General features: G+C 51.3%; 1 protein-coding gene and 1 pseudogene across 1 annotated transcript in view; both read right to left on the bottom strand.

Moving 5' to 3' along the window:
- Positions 1-19847, bottom strand: part of ANXA11 (annexin A11) — a 42322-nt gene that overhangs the window by 13327 nt on the left and 9148 nt on the right. The window contains exons 2-4 of the mRNA XM_024740227.1: positions 4088-4150; positions 2226-2338; positions 892-1278 (exon numbers count right to left, since the gene is read on the bottom strand). Of these exons, the coding sequence (XP_024595995.1) occupies positions 892-1278; positions 2226-2338; positions 4088-4142 (555 nt within the window). The 5' untranslated portion in view covers positions 4143-4150. The remainder of the gene's footprint in view (positions 1-891; positions 1279-2225; positions 2339-4087; positions 4151-19847) is intronic.
- LOC112396476 (small nuclear ribonucleoprotein Sm D2 pseudogene) lies at positions 8314-9004 on the bottom strand (annotated as a pseudogene).

Here is a 19847-nt window from a genome sequence, read left to right as displayed (position 1 = left end):
GATGCAGGTGTCCAGCCTTCACGATGGTACATGCAGCCCTGCTACCTCTCGGACTAGTTCTCGTTTCCCAGCACTGTTTTCTGGACTCTACGACCTGCTTGCCTGCTGGACTCCTTCCTGACATGACAGCTACACTCCAAGCAAACTTGATTTTTCCTGCCGAAACTCTCCCTTGGTGGATTATCTAGTACAAACTGGTTTTAACAGAGTTAAGGAGATAAGCTGAGAGAAAAGAATAAGGGGGAAGGCAGAGAGGGAGGATGCAGAGCAGGGCAGGGGTAGGGGGATGTGTGGGTGTGAGGGAGGGAGGAGAAGGGACCCTCTGACTAAAAATAGTAGTCAACCACATACCACTAGCCCTGTGCTTGGCTGGTTTCGCTGTGTAACCATGACAATGAATTCTAGGCTCTGCAAACATGAACTGCTCTCCAAAATGAGCCAAGAGCAGCCCTGAAAGAACTGCCAACAATCTTCCCTACCCAAAGGAGCTGGTTTTCAGAATCCTCTGAGGCTAGTCTGGGAGGGCACATCCGGGGGACTGAAAACTAAGAGCCACTGGGCAAAGGCCTTGAGACCAGTTCTTACAAAACCCAGGCAGTAAATAACACCAGACGAATGAAGAATACCCGGAGGCATTCAGACCCAGCTCCCACAGGGACCATCTAACAAGCTGGGACAAAGACGGTAGCTCCCTAGGTCCTCAGGCGTACAAAGAGGGGATGCGGAGTCTGTGAGGAAGTGACACTGAAAACTACAAGTTAGAGCTGGAGGACCTAGTCCTCCCCCGTCCCCTGCACGGTCCCCAGCCCTGCTGGCAGAGGACACTGGGCCACATGTCTTGGGCCCTTGGAGCCAGGACTGGACAGAGAGTAGCACAAAGTTGGCACTCACCTGGGCTGGGGGCACAGCAGGGGTGACGGTCCCGGACCCAGTGTACCCTGGGTAGCTTGGCACCGGCTGCTGTCCCGGAGGTGGCATTGGCGACTGCCCAGGGTAGGTCATGGGCGGCTGTCCAGGGTAGGCCCCCGAGGGCTGCTGCCCAGGGGGCGGCATGGGCTGGCCTGACACAGGGGCCCCTGGGTATGGCGGATATGAGGGCATCCCAGAGGGTGGGTTTCCTCCAGGGGGTGGGTACATTCCATATGGAGGAACAGGCTGCTGGGCGGAAGGGGAATGCCCAAAACCCCCCGGGGGGACGGGAGGGTAACCACCCCCAGGGGCCCCCGGGTACAGGTTTGGCACGTTGGCTCCTCCGAACGTCCCGGACATGTTGGCAGCCTGAAAGTCCACGAAGCAAGAGCCTTAGACTAACAGCCCCTGAGGGGCACAGCCATACTCCGTCCATCTGCCCTTCCCCGCCCTGAGCCCTGCAGCGGGCACCCAGGAGCCACACTCAGCTCAAGCCAAGTCCGAGCACCACCAGCTTCTCAGCAAGGTCCACCTTGCCCACCCACCTTGTGCTACACGCCCTCTACCTGCACTGCTGACCCCCTTTACCTGCCCTGTGCCCAAAGAACCCACACTCGCTCTAACACCACACCATTTCCTTATGCTACTGTCTGTCTCTTCCCAGTGGATGGTAAGTACTCCCAGGCTGGGATTTTTCTATCTCCAGTGCCTAGAATGGGCCTGGCACAAATTAGACTGTGGAGTGGTTACACCGTTTACATTGAGCATACATTTGTTTTTAGATGATAAAATATGCTATTTTAACAAGCAAATCAACAAAAGTAGCATGTGCGTCCGTGCTACCTGGCACCTGCTGCCAGGCCCAACCAGGAGAGTCATCCACGTGTACCAACAGCCCCTGCACGCGTGTGGCCACCTGCACATGGCACATGCATGCACACACAGGTGCACACCCTCACCCCTCTATCCCTACGCTGAGCTCATACAGAAGGTGCTCGATGCATACTCCACAAAGGCCCCACCCCTACCCAATCCCCCAGAGCTGAAAGGGACCTGGAAGACCATGTGGTCCAATGCATTCCCCCACCGCTCACTTTACAGACGGGAAAATCAAGATGCAGAGAGGGACAGTGAGCCGGTGAGAGCCCTGATGGAAACCATCATGTCCTAAGATATAGCTTAACACCCTCGGCGCCCACAGATACACACGCACGTGCACACACCACCCCCCTGACACCACGGAAGCCAGCAGCCTTTCTCCCTCTGGCCACGCCGGTGTGGCCCCCGGGGCAGCCCAGCAGGAGGGCTGGACTCACCATTCCCGAGAGGTAGTCCTGGTTGAACTGCCCTGCGTAGGTGGCCACGTTATCCAGCCCGATGGGGGGCATGTTGGGTGGTGGGTAGCCAGCACCTCCCCAGGCACCGCCACCTGAAAGCAACACCAGGCCTGTCAGCGCCCCTGCGGCTCCCCAGCAGGACAAGGCAGAGACATCAAGCTCCCAGGTGGTCGGAGGGGAAGCCAAGCAGAGCCGCGGACAGTCCTATATAGACCACACGGCAAACACTCGGGCAACAAAGTCTAGCCAGATCCCGCTGCCAGAGGAAGGGAGGAGGGAACCTTCAATTCGGTGTTCAGCAAACACTCCCAAGACCCTCTGTGGGTATTAAGGTAGGAGGGCCAAGGGCAGGCCTGCCCTCCTGGGCTCACCCCTATGGAGTGGGAGTATAGACATAAAGACAGGTCACTCGGGGACACTGTGCCAAGCCCAGGGCAGCGGCAAGCTCAGGGATCACTGAGAGTCCACAGTGATGGAGAACCATGGCGGGGGCGGGTGCGCGTCGGGGTGGGGTGTCCTGCCAATCTGGCTGTGTGCTGTCATCACAAGTCTGTAAGGGGCAGGGAGAGGCAGGATGACAGGATGGAGGGAGACAGGGCTCGGTTATGGAAAGCAGACACCTGTCCTTGTCAGGGGACAACAGGGGAACAGCAGTAAAGACCCCCAGCTCTGAACCCATCGGGACCGGGGTATGCGCCCTGGGGCAAGGCACTCAACCACCCTGGCTCAGTTTCCTCAGGTGAAGTGGGGACCGGGGTATGTGCCCTGGGGCAAGGCACTCAATCACCCCGGCTCAGTTTCCTCAGGTGAAGTGGGGGACCGGGGTATGCGCCCTGGGGCAAGGCACTCAACCACCCCGGCTCAGTTTCCTCAGGTGAAGTGGGGACCGGGGTATGCGCCCTGGGGCAAGGCACTCAACCACCCTGGCTCAGTTTCCTCAGGTGAAGTGGGGAATTGGCGTCTGCCTCAAGTTGCTCTGAGGATTAAGAGAGTTAACGCCGGGCAGGGCTTAGCTGGGAGCCCGGCGAGCATTCATATGTTACAGCTGTCACCATGACAAGCAGCACGGCAGCTAGGCAGCTAGCATCATCCTGCGGGCTGTTGGCCTGTTAGAGGCAGCCCTGTCCACGACAGCGAAAAGGCCCTGAGGGCCTCGTGTTTGGCTTTCCAGCCCCAGGGCTCCGGGATACTCAGGACGGAGCTCTCCCGGAATCGCCCGCCTGCTCCCTCTCTTGCTGCTCAGGTGATGACAGAGGTGGCAGTGGTAGGACACGGGTGCCTGACCAGCTGGCGCAGCTTCCCTGCTATCGGGCCACAGGAGCAGCTGCAGCAGTATACAACGTCTGACCCTTAGCAACTGCCTCCACTTCCTCCCTCTGCAGGGGCCCTGCTGCTGGGAAACCACACACCTTGAGCACAGGGCAAGAGAAGCGACAATAGGCAATCGTCACCTAGCAGTGCTCCAGAGGACACTGTGCCAGAGGCTTTACCTGGCTATCGTGTTCTTGTCTGGGCCAGCCTAGTGATGGAGATGCTTGAAGCCATTTGCAAAGGAGAAAATTGAGTCTCAGAACGGTACACGTTTGTCTGCTGCTATCAGCTAATAAGGCAAGAGATTGGGGCCTGGCCTGGTCCTGGCTTTCCAGAAGTGGCTTCAAACCCTGACCTCGCCTGGCCCCAAGGTCCAAGCTCTTCTCCAGCCCCTCCCCCGCCTGGCTGCACTGTGGGGGTCCGAAGGGAGCAAGGAAATAACTGGAAAACACCATCACTCCTCCCCTCTCCACTCCTGGGCCCTGAGCAGAGAGGGCGTTCCCTCCCTTGCCTGCCCCAGACCCTCTTACCTGGTGCAGCTGGCGGGTAGCCGCCTGCGGGCGGGGGGTAGCCTGGGTAGCTCATGGTTAGATCTGAAAGGAAAGAGGAAAGTGTGTTCAGGCTCTGCCGGGGGCTCTCGCCAGTCTTACCGGAGAACAGTGTCAGCCGCAAGCTGGCCCTTGCAGGAGGAGCTGCAACAGGCCTGACCCATGGCGGGCAGCCCAGCTCACCCTGTACCTGCTGGACCCCCGCCAGCAACAGTAACCGGGGGCATTACAGGACTCACCACCCATGAACCAGTGAGTTTCCCTGAAAACCCCTTTCACCCAAGCTCCATTCCCACTTCTGCTGACAAGGGATGCAGCACGTGTGTGAAGCTCTTCTCCCACCTCATTCTCAGGGGGGTCCAGGTCTATTTGCTGGTATCTTCTTTATCACCATCCATCCAGCAACAGGGAAAACCAGAGCCCCTGTCTCCCTGTGCCCAACCTACAGACCCCAAGCTATACACAGCGGCCTCCAAATTGGCTCTGCCCCAAACTACGGTTTTTGTTCTCCAACCTCTGGTTCACCAGGCAAGGGAACGGGGTATGATATCATCATTCCTAGAAACAAGGAGAGACCTCAGGAGGGCTCATCTAATCCAGGATCCGGAATCAGGACAAGTGAGGGAGCACACTCCTGTCCCTACAGATGGGGCAGATGGAGCTCAGAAAGGTAAGTGACTTGCAGATCAGTAGTAAGGGAAGGAGAAAGGCCAGAACCTAGAGCTCTTACCTGTTGGTGATGGTGTGATATCTGTTCTCACAAAGTCCCTCTCTGTACAGATCCCTCTGCCGTGTCTCATGTTAGTTGAACTGCCCAGGAGGGACACAGATCTGCCGTAACACCACACACTGTCAGGCAAGCTGCCTACTCTTGCTAATCAGTGGCTGCTGCCATTTGAGAGGCATCCAACAACCAGTGAGAGTGAGGAAACCTATGGGCCCCCTTAACAATCACACCTGCTGACCCTAGGTTAGCTGCTCTCTTCCCAGGCTGGGTCCCAAGCTAGTTCTCAAACTGCAGTGTGCATCAGAACCACCTGGAGGGCTTGTTAAACACATTGCTGGGCTCCACCCACAGGGTTTGAGTCAGTAGAACCAGAATTTGCATTTCTAACTAGTTCCCAGGTGATAGTCCAAGGACCCCACTTTGAGAAACCCTGCTCTAGACGCTGTTAGTCACCTACAAGACTCTGGCTGCCTTTCACAGCTACACTGGCGAACTAGGCATGCTGTTTCCAAGGAAGCTGAAGGGCTTCCTCAAGGTGCCACCGGTCCCCATGGGGTGGGTCTGGGTTCTCAGCTCTGTGGGCATGGTAATTTGTTTGGGTCAGTGGGTCCCACTGGTGACTGCAATGGGAGGCCAGATGATGGCCTAGTGACCTTGGAGAGAGCTAGAATTGGCGACCTGTGGTGTGGGCCAAAGGCCCTCTCCCAAGCACGCTGTCACGTGGTGACTGAGGTCCCTAGTGGTGCTTTCAGTCTGACCCATCTGCCAGAACCCTCGGATGTCATTGTTGAGGAGATACCCTGGGAGGTGGGCCAGGAACTTTCTGATGGAAGAAAGAGAAACCGGCCCTCAGAAAAACAGGGGGAGCTGCAGTTGTGCTCCTGACACCTTTGTCTCTGGAGACCACCTCCCAGGAGAACGAGCCCAAAGGCCCATCCACAGTCGGATGGAAAAACAAAACAAAAAAGCTGGATACCACCCTGTTCCATACGCCAAAATAAAACTTCAGCCAGACCAAAGTTTAAGCATAAGAAGTAGCCCTTATCCCCAAAGATGAAATTAAATTTCTGCGTAAGAAACAAGTAACGAAAACAACATAAAGACTAGGGAAGCGACAAAATTAGGAAAAATGTTTTATGATAAGAAAAAGACCAATAACCTTTATAGAAACTCAAATGATGCAAACAATTACAGAAAAGGAACTACAGATACTCACCCTCACTAATATGCTGACTTGCCAGTTAAAAATAGAGATGTAGAAATTAAACATGACACACGCTTTGACTCAGAAGCTCTACTTCTGGAAGTCTGTTTCCCAGACACACTAACCTGCGGCATCAGCCACAACAGCAAGAAGGAGCCCCCAGATACGCACCAGCAGAGGCTGGTTAAGTAAATCAAGCAGATCCACACGAGGGATACTCCGTAGCTTTTTTAGAGATAGCCAGCTCTGTAAGTGGTGATGTGAAATGATCACCATTATTAATCAAGGTGTAGTGCTGTGTGTATGCTAACTTCGTTTAAAAAAAGAAAATGTACAAATTTAGTGCTGTATACACACACACAGACACACACACACACACACACACACACACACACACACGCACCCATCCCTGGAATGTTAAACAAGAAACTGGGTAACACTGGTTGCCTCTGGAGGGGAAAACTGGAACAGAAATGAAGCTCACTGTTTATATTTGCATCTCCTGCCACATGCATGTATGCCAATTTAAAAAAACAACTTTAAAAAAGGCCCAATTCAGGTGGGGATTTCTGAGCTTACTTGAGGCCATGCTGTTCTTCCAAGATTTGAATAACACACAGGGTCCATTCAGTGCAAGGCTGCCCGGCTCTGAGCCTGGGGTTGGCATTATTATATAAATATACCGTGGGACTCGAACCTGAAGGGACCGCTAAGGTTCCCGGCCTGGGGCAGGACCGCAGGCCAGCCTCAGCCCGCTCACAGGGTGATGGTGCTCATTCCCAGAGTTCCCTGATGATGCCCCCAGGACTCCATCTTCACCTCTCCCCAAGAGACCACCTCCAGTCTTCTCATTTTTCTCCCACCATTTCCTGCCTCAAATAGCTTCGCGTCTGCGACCCACTCGTCCTTCTGAGCTCTCTTGGGAACCAAAGGCCCCAGGGGTGATTGGAGAGCACAGGGCAGTAGCTCCGCCCCTCCCCCCCCCACACCTCCCCGGATGGGTAACACTTGGGTGTTCTGGACAATGGAGACGGGATGCTGATTCCTGTTAAATTTCTCTCTTCCATTCTGCCCATCGTCCCTCTAGCCTACTGAGACCTGCCATCCTGACCAACATCAAGCATCTTAGCACTCTCTCTCAGCTTTCTTTTATATCCACCGATTGGGAAAGCATGGCATTTGCGTTCTTCCAGGCGAGTGATACAGAAAGAGCACTCCTGAACTGTCGCTGCCGACCAATTCCCAGCCCGACATCAGCCCACCCAGGACCACGCCGGTACAGGCGTTCAACCAGCTACCAGGCCACCTAACTCTACCACAGCCCGACACCTGTTTCCTCATCTTGTTCACAACAGTACAAAGAGGGCCTCCATCAAATGAGAATGCTAACACGTCACCCCGGGCCTAGAGCCCTCCAGCTTATCCGTCTAATAATCCCCAGGAGAAAAGCAAAGGCAGCCGGAGAGCCTGGTTCGACCTTCGGATGCCCTAGTGCCCACCTCGCCCCTTCCCAACGACCACATGTCCCAGATCAGCACGCAACTCTGACTCCCAATATCTACAGCCTTCCCCGCTTTTTTGAAAATTAAGAAATCTGCTCATGGCCCAGTCTTTGGGTAACTCTGGCCTCCAATGTTTCTCAAAAGAGGCCACCAGCAGGGCCCACTGTCCTTGGTGAAGTCGGCCTGGCACGCTGGGGTGCTATATCCTGATTCAGAGGGGAGCTCGGGCAGGGCTTGGAGGGGAGGGCCTCATCTTCCCCTCCCAACTCTGTCCAACCCTCACTCTTCACGACAGAAGGGAACTCCCTGGGTTATAATCCAGCAGATCTGCTTTCTCCGTGGCATCTACGAATATCACACCTTCTGTGATGACCAATGCCTTCCTCCTACTTCTGCCCTTTAAGAAAGAAAAAAGGTGCCTGGGTGGGATGCTTCACACAGTGGACAGGCCGGGATTCTAACAGGCTGGGCACATCCCCGTTGGCTCTGGTCAGAGCACTCTGTCTCGGGACTCACTGGAGAGGGCCTCCAAGTGCCGCAGGCAGCTGGCCTCTTCGGGGACTGCTCCAGTTCCTAGAAACCAGCCTGCAGGGAACTTCCGGCCTCTGGTCCCGCTTCTCTTGGGGCACGATGCAGCACAGATACCACCCTTCCTTCCTCACTGGGACCATCGACCTGCACCTGTATGCCTGATTTCATCCAGCTGTGGCCCTCTCTGGCTAAACTGGTGCTTCTCAAACTTCAGTCTGCAAAACAATCACCTGCTGGACTTGTTTTAACCCAGATTGTTGGGTCCTGCCCCCACAGTCTCTGCAAGCGTAGGTTTGAGACTTGTCCAAACACGCTGATGCTCCTTGACTCTGGACTACACTTTCTGTAGCACCACTTCATCACATGTGAGAATCACCTGGACAGCTTGCTAAAAATGCCGAGGCTTTTTTTTTTTTTAGAAAAAACACATGACTTTATTATTCCCAGCACAAAGGGCAGGTCTTTGCAAAATGAGGGGGCAAGTTCTGGCGGCAGGGAGGAGTCCCCTACTTGCCGGCAATAAGCGGGTTCCGCAGGACCACAATGACCGAGTCCCCACGCAGGAACATTTTTGAGATGTAGCGGTCCTCGTTGACTGGCTTGGACTTCTTCTTGCCCTTGCCGCTCTTGGGGACTTCGGTCCACATCTCCTTCACGTTCTCCAGCACCATGTTGCAGTGCCTGTCGAAGGCCTTCACACGGCCCAGGAGCTTCTTGTTGTTGTGGCAGTTGATGAGCACTTGGGTGTTGTTCTTGACCGACTGGGTGAGCATGGAGAGTGGCCCTGTGTTAAACTCCTCCTCCTCCCGCTTCTGCAGCTCCTCCGGGGTCATCTCACTCTTGGGCTTGTTGAGGAGGCTCATGTTGGCGATGGTGGTGGCCGCACTCTCAATGCCGAGGCTTTGGCCCCAATCATTCTGGGCCATTCAGTCTGAAAAGAGTCCAGGAATCCGAAATATAAACAAGCATCCCGTTCCCACTTCCAGGGATTCTTTTTAATTTATTTATTTTTGGCTCCGTTGGGTCTTCATTGCTGCACGCAGGCTTTCTCTAGTTGCGGCGAGCGGGGGTTACTCTTCGTTGAGGCGCGTGGGCTTCTCATTGCGGTGGCTTCTCCTTGAGGAGCATGGGCTCTAGGCAGGCAGGCAGGCTTCAGTAGTTGTGGCGTGCGGGCTCAGTAGCTGTGGCTCGCGGGCTCTAGAGCGCAGGCTCAGTAGTTGTGGCACACAGGCTTGGCTGCTCCACAGCATGTGGGATCTTCCTGGACCAGGGCTCGAACCCGTGTCCCTTGCACTGGCAGGCAGATTCTTAACCACTGCACCACCAGGGAAGTCCTGCAGAAGTTCTGATGTAACTGATTCTGTGCTCCACACTCTAGGAAACAAACTTTCCTTTAAGGTACTTCGACACTTTCTAGCTTATTCTATCTAGCCTTTATTCCCAGCAGTAAATTCTGAGGATAAACACCAAACCTGGGCATCCCAAGATCCCATGAGACCAAGCCTCAGTTTCCTAGGTGAATGTTGAAAGCATACAGCAGGTACATAGGGGGCTTCTCAGGGACCGTAAAATGGCCTGTTCCCTAAAACTGTGTACATGTACACAAGAATACCATTCAATTTCAAGGGCCCCGCAAAGGCCCTAGCCAGAGTCCCAAACACAGGAATCTAGAAATTGTTGTGTTGGGAGAAGAGGCAAAATCACCCAGAACAAGAGGCACCTCACTACCCTGACCTAGCCACACACCCCATAATGGGGAGTCTTCTTGTTCCCCCAACCCCCACAGTGGGAGAGGGCAATAAGGGCTGGGCGATGCACTATGCACACCTTCTGGTGTCCTGCCTCACTTCCAGGGACATGGAGGAAAAAGGATGGTGGCAGGGCCATGCCTCACACAAGGATATAGCCCTGTCCTCCCCAGAGGGCCAGGTGGGGACACAGCTCACAGCGGGCTAACACTGAGAGGAGGCAGAGACCTGGACGCGTCTCCCAGGGCCAGAAGTTGCATGGCCGTGAGACCTCCCGCCCCAGTGACCAGCAGCAGACCAAGAGGGCCTGGACTAGGGTGGACGCTTTCGTGGGATGACCCCTCCACCGGCCTTCCCAGTCTGGGGGCTAGAGTATTTATTTGTGCTAGTTTTTTAACATTAAATCCTCAATCTGTGTTTATGCAAAAATTTAAATGTAGAGTTTAAACCATGAAGCTCAGATGATCCTTGCTGATTTCTTTTTAAAAATAAAAGGAAAAGAAGACAAGCTACAGAGTGGAAGAAAATGTTTAAAAAGACACATCTGATAAAGGACTGTTATCCAAAATACAGAAAGAACTCCTAAAAACTCAACAATAAAGTACACCTGAAACTAACACCACATTGTAAATCAACTATACTTCAATTAAAAAGAAAAAAAAAAAAACTCAATTAAAAAATGGCAAAAGACCTGAACAGATATTTTGCTAAAGAATACATACAGATAGCAAAAAAGCATATGAAAAGGTGTTCAACATCATACATCCTCAGGGAATTGCAAATTAAAATAACAATGAAATACTACTACACACCTATTAGAATGGCCAAAATCCAAAACACTGATGACACCAAATGCTGATGAGGATGTGAAGAAACAGGAACTCACTCATTGCTGGTGGAAGTGCAAAATGGTACAGCCACTTTGGAAGGCAGTTTGCAGTTTCTTACAAACTAAACATACCTACTCTTAGCATATGATCCAGCAACAGCACTCCTTGGTATTTACCCAAAGGAGCTGAAGACACACATGGACACAAAAACCTGTACATGGATATTTATAGTGGCTTTCTTCATAACTGCCAAAACTTGGAAGCAACCAAAATGCCTTCAAAAGGTGAATGGATAAATAAACTGTGGTACATCCAGACCACGGAATATTATTCAGCAGTAAAAGAAATGAGCTATCAAGCCGCGAAAAGACAGGGAGGAACCTTAAATGCATATTATTAAGTGAAAGAAGCCAGTCTGAAAAGGCTATGTACTGCACGATTCCAACTGTATGTCATTCTAGAAGAAGTAAAACTGGAGAAGTTAAAAAATCAGTGATTACCAGGAGTTAGGGGGAGGAAGGGATGAATGGGCAGAGCACAAAGGATTTTTAAGACAATGAAGCTATTCTGTACGACACTAAAATGGTGGATCCATTAGTCAAAACCCATAGAATGTACCACACTAAGAGTGAACCCTAATGTAAACTATGGACTTTGGGTGATAATGTTGTGTCAATATAGGTTCATCAATTGTAACTCTGATGTGGGGTGATGATAGTGGCAGAGGTGGTGCTGTGAACCTAAAGCTGCTCTAAAAAATAAATCACATTTAAAAATAAAAAATAAAAGGAATACAAACACACTGTAGGGAAATTCAAATGGAACAGAAAGGCACAAAGTTCATTCTCCCCTCTAATCCCCTACTCAAAGGTCGCCACTGAGCAGTTTCCAAAGTATAATTCAAGACAAAACACACACACACACATACACACAAATGTAAATGCATACATGTATGTATATACATATACAGTTTATGTATGTTCGTGTATACATATATGTATAATTTTTTAAAATACAAGGAAGAAATTTGCTTATCTGCAAACTCTCCTTGCTCCAGTGCAAAGCTAGGTTTGGGCAGGCTAAGGTGTAACCGGTCAGCCACATGCCTTCCTGGCCCACCTCCAGTACCTGGCTGCTGGGAGATGAAGGATTAGCCAGCCCTGAGCCGGTCTGAGCAGCTCCTGACCGCCATACACTGCCCATCTCTCCAGGGTCATTGCTGAGAGGCAACAACCCAGAGCAGAGAGCAAATGGGGCCCAAAGCAAGACTATTTAAGGTAGTCAGTTCCAAGAATGTTAATACGGAAAAGGTCCCCGATCAGTGACCTGGAGCCAGGCCCTCACCTCCCCAGACCTCAGGTGTGACAGGGGGCTTCACCTCTTCGGGCTCTTCCTAGTTGGATTTTAGGACTCCTGAAGGGAACACCTCTTCAGGTTTTCACCCCAATCCTAGATTTACAGACTTCCTAAATGCCTACGCTGGAAGGCAACTTGAAGATTATCTAGTTTCTAACCACCTTGGTTTTGGAGCCAAAATATGCCAGGGACACCGTTTACTTAAGTCACAAACACACGGGGAGAGGGTCCAAGGTAGAACTCAGCCTGCTGGGAGCAAAGCCTGCCTACCTTTCCCTAAGAGGGTCATACTGCAAAACCTGTGACCATTTCAACCTAGGCTGGGCTGGCTGGTTTGGTGGTCCCAACCGGTCCTGCCACTGGTGACCTAGTTTAAGACTTCCAAGGACAGTGCAATGACTGCTTTGAACTGCGGTCAGCCAAGGACATTCCTCATGGCCAGGAGGTTCCAGAAACCCTCAGGTGCCTCGGCTCCCACCACCTCCCTCTCCCCATACCTACAGGGACAGGAGGAGAGAAGCCTGGCACAGCCCAAGCTCTGCCACACACAGTCCTTCAAAGTCGTGCTCAGGTCTAGCCTGGACTCCCGTCTCCAGCTCAGCCTTGCCAAGCAAAAACAGGCAGCATGATGTAGAGCTCCGTGCTTCCTGAACTGTGTTCCCCGACACCAACTTACATCTTATGAGTTGAGAATTCACCAGGTGCCCAGTTAAAAAAGAGAAAGAGATTAGTTGTCCAAAAACTTTGGAAAACGCTGCCTACGACATCCCCTTCCGGAAAAGTGCCAATACTTAACAGGATAATAAAGGCTCTGAGAAGTCCTGTAACAAAGGTGCCTGCTTAACTTTTTCCCTCAATTTCCCAAACTTACTAGGCAATAATAATAATAGTTAACATTTATCGAATACTTATTATGTACTAGGCACTGTGTTAAGTGCTATACATGGAATAGAATTTTACAACAACTCTATAAGACAAATACTAAGATTATGATCTCTGTATTAGAGATAAGGAAACTGAGGTATGGAGAGATTATACAAGTTGCCCTAGGTTACAGCTAGTAAATGATAAGCCAGGATTCAAGCCCAAGCAGCCAGGCTCCAAGGCTCAGGACTTTTACCCCTACGCTGTACTTCCTCACATGGCCCACCAGCCCCAGACGCTAGTATTTCAAAGACCAAAACTTTAAAAACACTGGTTGATGGAATACAACAGACTTTAGGAAGCAGGACACCAGGTTTCCCCGTGATCCCGAGCATCTCACTAAAGGCAGTCTAGGGTGGTGGGAGGAGCATGAACTCTGAAGCCAGATGTGGCCCAGGCTCGAATCCCAGTTCTGCTCCCTAAGAGGTGCGTGGTCTTGGGCAGGTTATTTAACCTTTCTGGGCTTCAGTTTTCCACATCTGTTAAATGTAGATAGTAACAGTTTAACATCAAATATGTTCTCATGATATCATTTAACCTCTCATTGTATCAGTTTCCCCAACATAAAATAGCAAACAGGATTAGAGGGTCCCAGAGGACCCTGGGCCATTTGATAATACACAGGATGAGAAATGTGGGAGCAGGGAGGGCACAGGGTGGAGAGCTGGGGGTCAGAACAGTGTGAAGAAGGGCAGAGGACAGGAGCAGTAAAGTCAGCTGGTTCCTTCTCCCACACCAAGCCCAGTGCAGCAGCAGATCCTGGACGGGAATGGCTGTGTTGGATTTTCCAATCTCCACGAGGAGAAACCACCAACAGGAAACTGGCAGTGTTTTCTTTCCATCCCTGCTGCAGGCCTGGGTGCCCTGGAGGCTTGGTCCAAGCTCCAGGAAAAAAAGGGGGTGGGAGGGATGGAGGAGGAAGCACCTTTGAAAAGGCCTTTGGAAAAGAAACCTGCCCGGGAGCAGGGCCTCAGCCTGCACAAAGCTCCAGCCCTGCCCGCACCCAGGAGCCTGCTGTCAGCATGTCCACCCTGGGATGGCCCTGATAGAAACCATATTCTCTGTTCTCAGTTGCCTTTCCAGACCAGGTCGTGGGAATGCAGAAGGAGTGAGGAGAGGGCGAGGCAGGAGGGAACACTTTCATGGAAAAGTACCTGCAGGCAGACAGGGAGATTCACAGCAGGTCTCTCTACTAACTCCTCCACGGCACAGCCCTGGCAAACCTGGGTCACTCCAGCTCATCGGGAGAGACCCCTGTGGCAGGTGCCCATACCAAACAGGCTTCAGGAAGAGCCAACACTTAACCAAATGCCAACCCTGATTCAGGATTTCTGAGGACTGGAAAGCAGCCACAGAGGAAGCAGGTGAACCCAGGTATGGTGTCAGTATTTGGCTGACAACCAGGCCCAAGACATGACGGGGGCTCAGGCTGCGGTTCTTGTAGTCGCTAAGGTTCTTGTGACAGACACAGCGGCAGTGAAAGAAAAATCCCCCCACCTAAGTCCAAGGTGTGGCCAGGACCTAAGGAAATACCCCCTTCCCCACATACCCCTTTCCCCTTCCCCAAATATGGAAACCGTGGTTTGTTTCTAAGTGCAGCTCAGGCTTGGGGAGGCAGGTCTGTGTCTGTCAGTTTCACCACTTCCACGTGCGGAAGCTGCTGGCAATCACACCACCTGATCAGAAGGGGCTCCTCGGGACTAGCGGATGTAAATCAAGCACAAGCCCCAGAGCACTAGAGGCCTCCTGGCTGTCCCAGACTTAGCGCTCAAGTCCCTGCATTTCCTGCAAACTCCGATCCAAGCGCTGTTCCTCCAGGATCGCCTGGGCCCACAGGGGTGCACCTCACTCCAAGCTCGGTGGCAGGTACTGTCTGCACAATGAACCCGTCAGAAGCTCAGCTGGAAAGGAACTTGGGGAGCTCCTCCTCTGAACCCCTCCCTTGTCTGGGTGGGGAAGGGGAGGCTGGGTGGCTCATCCAGGTCACACAGCCTAAGCATCACCAACACTGGGTCTCATAACATCCAACCCCAGGTCCTCTGTAGGTCCTTCTACCACCTCCAATTACTCTCTTTCCCACACTCTAAACCAGTGCCCCCATCTTTGCACAACCCACACTCCCCCATCCAGAGCTCTGTCATATGAATTTTACCCACGCCCACACAGCCTTGATAGAATCTTCTAACACTGCTGCTGGGCAACCAGGGAGAGACACAGGGTCCAATGACAATGGTTCCAATTCTAGCTCTACCACTTGCTGGCCGTTTGACCTTGGGCATGTTGCCTAACCTCTTTGAGCCTTTCTCCTTAAAACTGGGGAAAGTACATTCATCTTACTGTGTGGTGCTGAGGGTGTGATGCACTGATACACGCATATAAAGCTATCCATCATGTAGCTTATTAGCATAGAGTAGGTGCTCAGTTAATTTTAACTTACTCCCTAAGGAGCATTAGCTTGGTAGGTAGGGTCTGGGTCCTAACTTCACCACTTGCTGTGTGACATTCACAGGACAACTTAACATCTCTGAACCTCCAAGCTGTCTGCCCACCTACCTTGAAGTTACTGTGAGGACTGAATGAAGTAAGAACAGGGAAGACCTCTGTAATGTAAGGAGAGTTTTCTCCACTCTGTGACCAATTCAGCCAGTGTTGTACCCTCCCAAGTGGTCAAAGAGGACAGGCTCTGATGTCTGGAGAGGGGAAAAAGGGTCATCAAAGATCCTAGACAGACACCCAAACTTATTCAGTGTCTACCAGGTGTCTAGCCCACACAATGAGGGTAGTACCTAACCAATTCTTACGGTCATGGGTGCTTCAAGACAATTTTGAGAAAGGGAAAGGGGAGAGGGGAGGGCTTTTCAAAGCCAACGATCAAGGCACCATCAGGTTCCTTGTAGGTCTGTCAAAAATATTCCCAACACAGACTGCACCTTGATCCCCCAGAACTGGTGACTATGTTGCCCTACATGACAAAGGGGCTTTGCAGATGTGATCAAGGTTACCAACCTTGAGATGAGTAGTGTATCCTAGATTATCCAGGTGGACCCATGAGTCCTTTCCTTGCTATGTTAAGGATGAAAGGAAAGGATGAGGAGAAATAAAGATGAAAAGAAAGAGATAAGAAGCTTGAGAGGGATTCCATCCATGCAGGACGGGCGCCAGGATCCAAAGAATGCAGACGGCCTCTAGAAGCTAGAAAAGACAAGGAAACAGATTGCCCTCTAGAGCTTCCAGAAAAGATATTACCCTGCCAACAAACACCAGGAGACCCGTGAGACAAAACCGTATGACAGTAAAGTAGTGTGCTAAAATGGGGCAGCCGCAAACAGTAGGGCAGTTCCTCAAAAAATTACACGTACGACCTAGCAATTCCACTTCTGCATACGTACCCAAAAGAACATATTTGTACACCAGTGTTCACGGAAGTTATTATTCACAGCGGCCAAAATGTGGGAACAACCCAAATGTCCATCAACAGATGAATGGATAAGCAAAATGCAGTATATACATAACAGAAGAGTATTTGGCCTTAAAAAGGAAGGAAATTCTGACACATGCAAGAATATGGATGAATCTTGAGGTCATTATGCTGAGTGAAATAAGCCAGTCAAAAGATAAATATGGGGCTTCCCTGGTGGCGCAGTGGTTGAGAGTCCGCCTGTTAATGCAGGGGACACGGGTTCGTGCCCCGGTCCGGGAAGATCCCACATGCCGCAGAGCGGCTGGACCCGTGAGCCACGGCCGCTGAGCCTGCACGTCCGGAGCCTGTGATCCGCAACGGGAGAGGCCACAACAGTGAGAGGCTCACGTACCGTAAAAAAAGAAGATAAATACTCTATGAGTCCACTTGTATGAGGCACCTGGAGTAGTCCGATTCAGAAACAGAAAGTAGAATGGTGGTGCCGAGGGCTGGGGGGAGGGGAGAGTGGAGTGGGGGGTTAGTGTTTAATGGAGACGGAGTTTCAGTTTGGGAAGATGAAAAGTTCTGGAGATGGATGGTGGTGACGGTTACACAATAATATGAATGTACTTAATGCCACCAAACAGCAGACCGAAAAATGGTTAAAATGGTATTAAAAAAAAAAGCTGTGTGTTTTAAGCCACTAAATATGGATAAATTGCTATAGCAGCAATAGAAAACAAGTACATACAGTGACCACTGCTTCTCTCCTTCCCTCCAGATCTTTCCATGGTGTCCTCTTTGAAAAGCCTCTCTTTGTATAAGAGATCAGTGCACAAGCCTACCTCAGTCAGCAAGAGAAGCAATAAACCAAGACCACAGAAAAAACCATTCCACCAAGAAGGGAGGGACCAGGTGCTCACGTCTCCTACATGTCTGGGAATAAGAGCTCACTCAGTAAAGCTTTGCTTGCTTGTATTATTATCAGTCAACAAAGTCACCGTGGTGAGACCCAGGGCTTGTGAGTGGGTTCCCTATGCCTGGCCAGGCACACCCAGCCAGCAATGCAAATGCTCTTGGGAGGGGAAAGGTGGGCAGTGTGATGTTCGGGTTGGTGGGGCAATCAAATAACACCCAGCTATTTGTAATGAGGTGGACGGACCTAGAGTCTGTCATACAGAGTGAAGTAAGTCAGAAGGAGAAAAACAGATACCGTATGCTAACACATATATGTGGAATCTAAGAAAGAAAAAATGTCATGAAGAGCCTAGGGGTAAGACGGGAATAAAGACAGACCTACTAGAGCATAGACTTGAGGATATGGGGAGGGGGAAGGGTAAGCTGTGACAGAGCAAGAGAGAGTCATGGACATATATACACTACCAAACGTAAGGTAGATAGCTAGTGGGAAGCAGCCCCATAGCACAGGGAGATCAGTTCAGTGCTTTGTGACCGCCTGGAGGGGTGGGATGGGGAGGGTGGGAGGGAGGGAGACACAAGAGGGAAGAGATACGGAAACATATGTATATGTATAACTGATTCACTTTGTTATAAAGCAGAAACTAACACACCATTGTAAAGCAATTATACCCCAATAAAGATGTTTTAAAAAAAAAAAAAAATCACACCCAGCCAGCCAAAACCAAGCAACTGGGACACCAGAGATCATTCTGCCCTAGAGATGACTCAGTTCATTCCCCATTCTGCCCTAGAGATGACTCAGTTCATTCCCACCCACCCGACCCCGGCTCCTATTTCACAAGTGGAGAAACTGACTACCAGAGAGTAGAAGTGACAGGCCAAGGTGACACAGCAAGATCCTCCCAGGGCTGGCTCAGGACCCGCCCACTTCCTGCTCCCAAGCCAAGGGCCCACTGTCCAAAAGGCAGGACCCAAGCCAATTGCTGAGTTTTCACAGCATCTTTAGAGGGAGGTTCAGGTTTTGTTGAGCCTGAAGCCTATATAATTTTAGGGGCCCTTTTAAGACCCTGGATGCAGAACACTTTCTTGCATATTCTACAAAACTATATGACTTTGTGAATTCACTTGCAGGGCCTCTCCCACAGCCTTGCAAAGGCCACACGCAAGTGACTGGGGGGGTGGGGAGGCTTCAACCTGAAGGTTAAGTTTCATTAGCTTAACACTAGTTCCACCTCTGGGCTCAGAGAGGCACCCAGTGCTGGGCTAGACTTCCCTGAGCACAGGAGGAAAAAACAAAAGTTCTGGCCTGCACCAGGCTTTCCCTCTAGCTGGGGAGATAAACACAAAAGAGCAATCACAGGAAAATACCCACAAAATGTTTAAGAGCCACTCCCAGGCAGAATGGAGATTAAGCCTGAGAATCAGGAAAGGGCTCTGAGAGCAGAGAGGAGGAGGGAGGAGAGGTGGGAGGCATGGTGTCTAGGAAAGCGGCTTCTCTCTGATGGATGGGCCTTGGCGAACCCAAGGCTCCCCTGGGCATCTCTCCCTCATCTGTTAAATGAGTGAGCCCGCAAGGGATCCGTGGTTGTCAATTTGTGCTTGCCCAGGACCTGGGGCTCCCTGGAGGTTTTGTAGTTCACAAACATTTATTTTGCTGTGGGGAGGGGAGAGGTGAGGCCACAAAAGAGACTCTCCAACTTAAATTTTGTTTTAAATGGAAAAACAGGAAACCTGGCAACAAGGGTCCTACATTGCCACGTGGTGGCACACAGCTAGGGCTGCAGCAGCTGCCCCTTCATCCAGGATGCCTGTCTGTTTCGGCTGCCCACTGTCCCCACCAGGGCAGTCCCTGCAGGTACCGGTATTTGTAATGAAAGGAACAGATGTTCATCCAGGGCCCTGCCAGGCAAGAGGAGGGGAGAGGGGTGGCGCACAAGACTAAAGACCTAAAGGCAGCAGGGAGTCCCTGGGCCTCTACAGTCCTGGGGCCTGTTCAAATGCCTTTGGAAAGGCCCAGTCCCTTCAAACCTAGAAGACCTGACAGAGTATATACTCCAGCTCCTGGAAGCCCCAGGAAATCTCTCCTTCAAATAGCACTTATCAAGGGCTGCTCTTCTAATGGTGACCAAGTCCCCAGCCAGTCTTATTCAGCTGGAAGCTGAAAAGAAATCCCCGTCAGAATCTGCAGATCACCCTGGAGGAGAAGATGCTCTTTCAGATCTCAGGTGGGGCTGATCACTGTGCAGGTGGGATGCTAAAGCCTGCCAACCCGCCCTGGGCTGTGCCATGGCCAGAAAATGGAAGGTCCCTGGAGGTCTCTGTGTGATGGAAAGAATGCAGGAAATGCATGTCTGTAGCTCAGTCAAGCCAATACCTCAGCACTTTCCATCTTCAGAACTTCTGCTCAAACAGTCCCTCTACCTGGTCTGTCCTCCTATCTCCTTTGTGCCTTCCTTAAGCCTAAGTCAATTCCGGCTTTCCTTTTAGCCAGATGGAGCCCCGCTTCTTTCAGGAAGCCCACCTGATCTCTCCACCCACAACGATGATCTCCCCTTCTGGAACTTAACAGCACTTGGCCTAAAATGTTTTCTATGTCTTC

Source organism: Neophocaena asiaeorientalis, unplaced genomic scaffold (assembly GCF_003031525.2).
Source record: "Neophocaena asiaeorientalis asiaeorientalis breed wild unplaced genomic scaffold, Neophocaena_asiaeorientalis_V1.1 scaffold517, whole genome shotgun sequence".
Lineage (NCBI taxonomy): Eukaryota > Metazoa > Chordata > Mammalia > Artiodactyla > Phocoenidae > Neophocaena > Neophocaena asiaeorientalis.
Note: the sequence above shows the minus strand (reverse complement) of the source record. Positions and strands in the feature narration are given on the sequence as shown.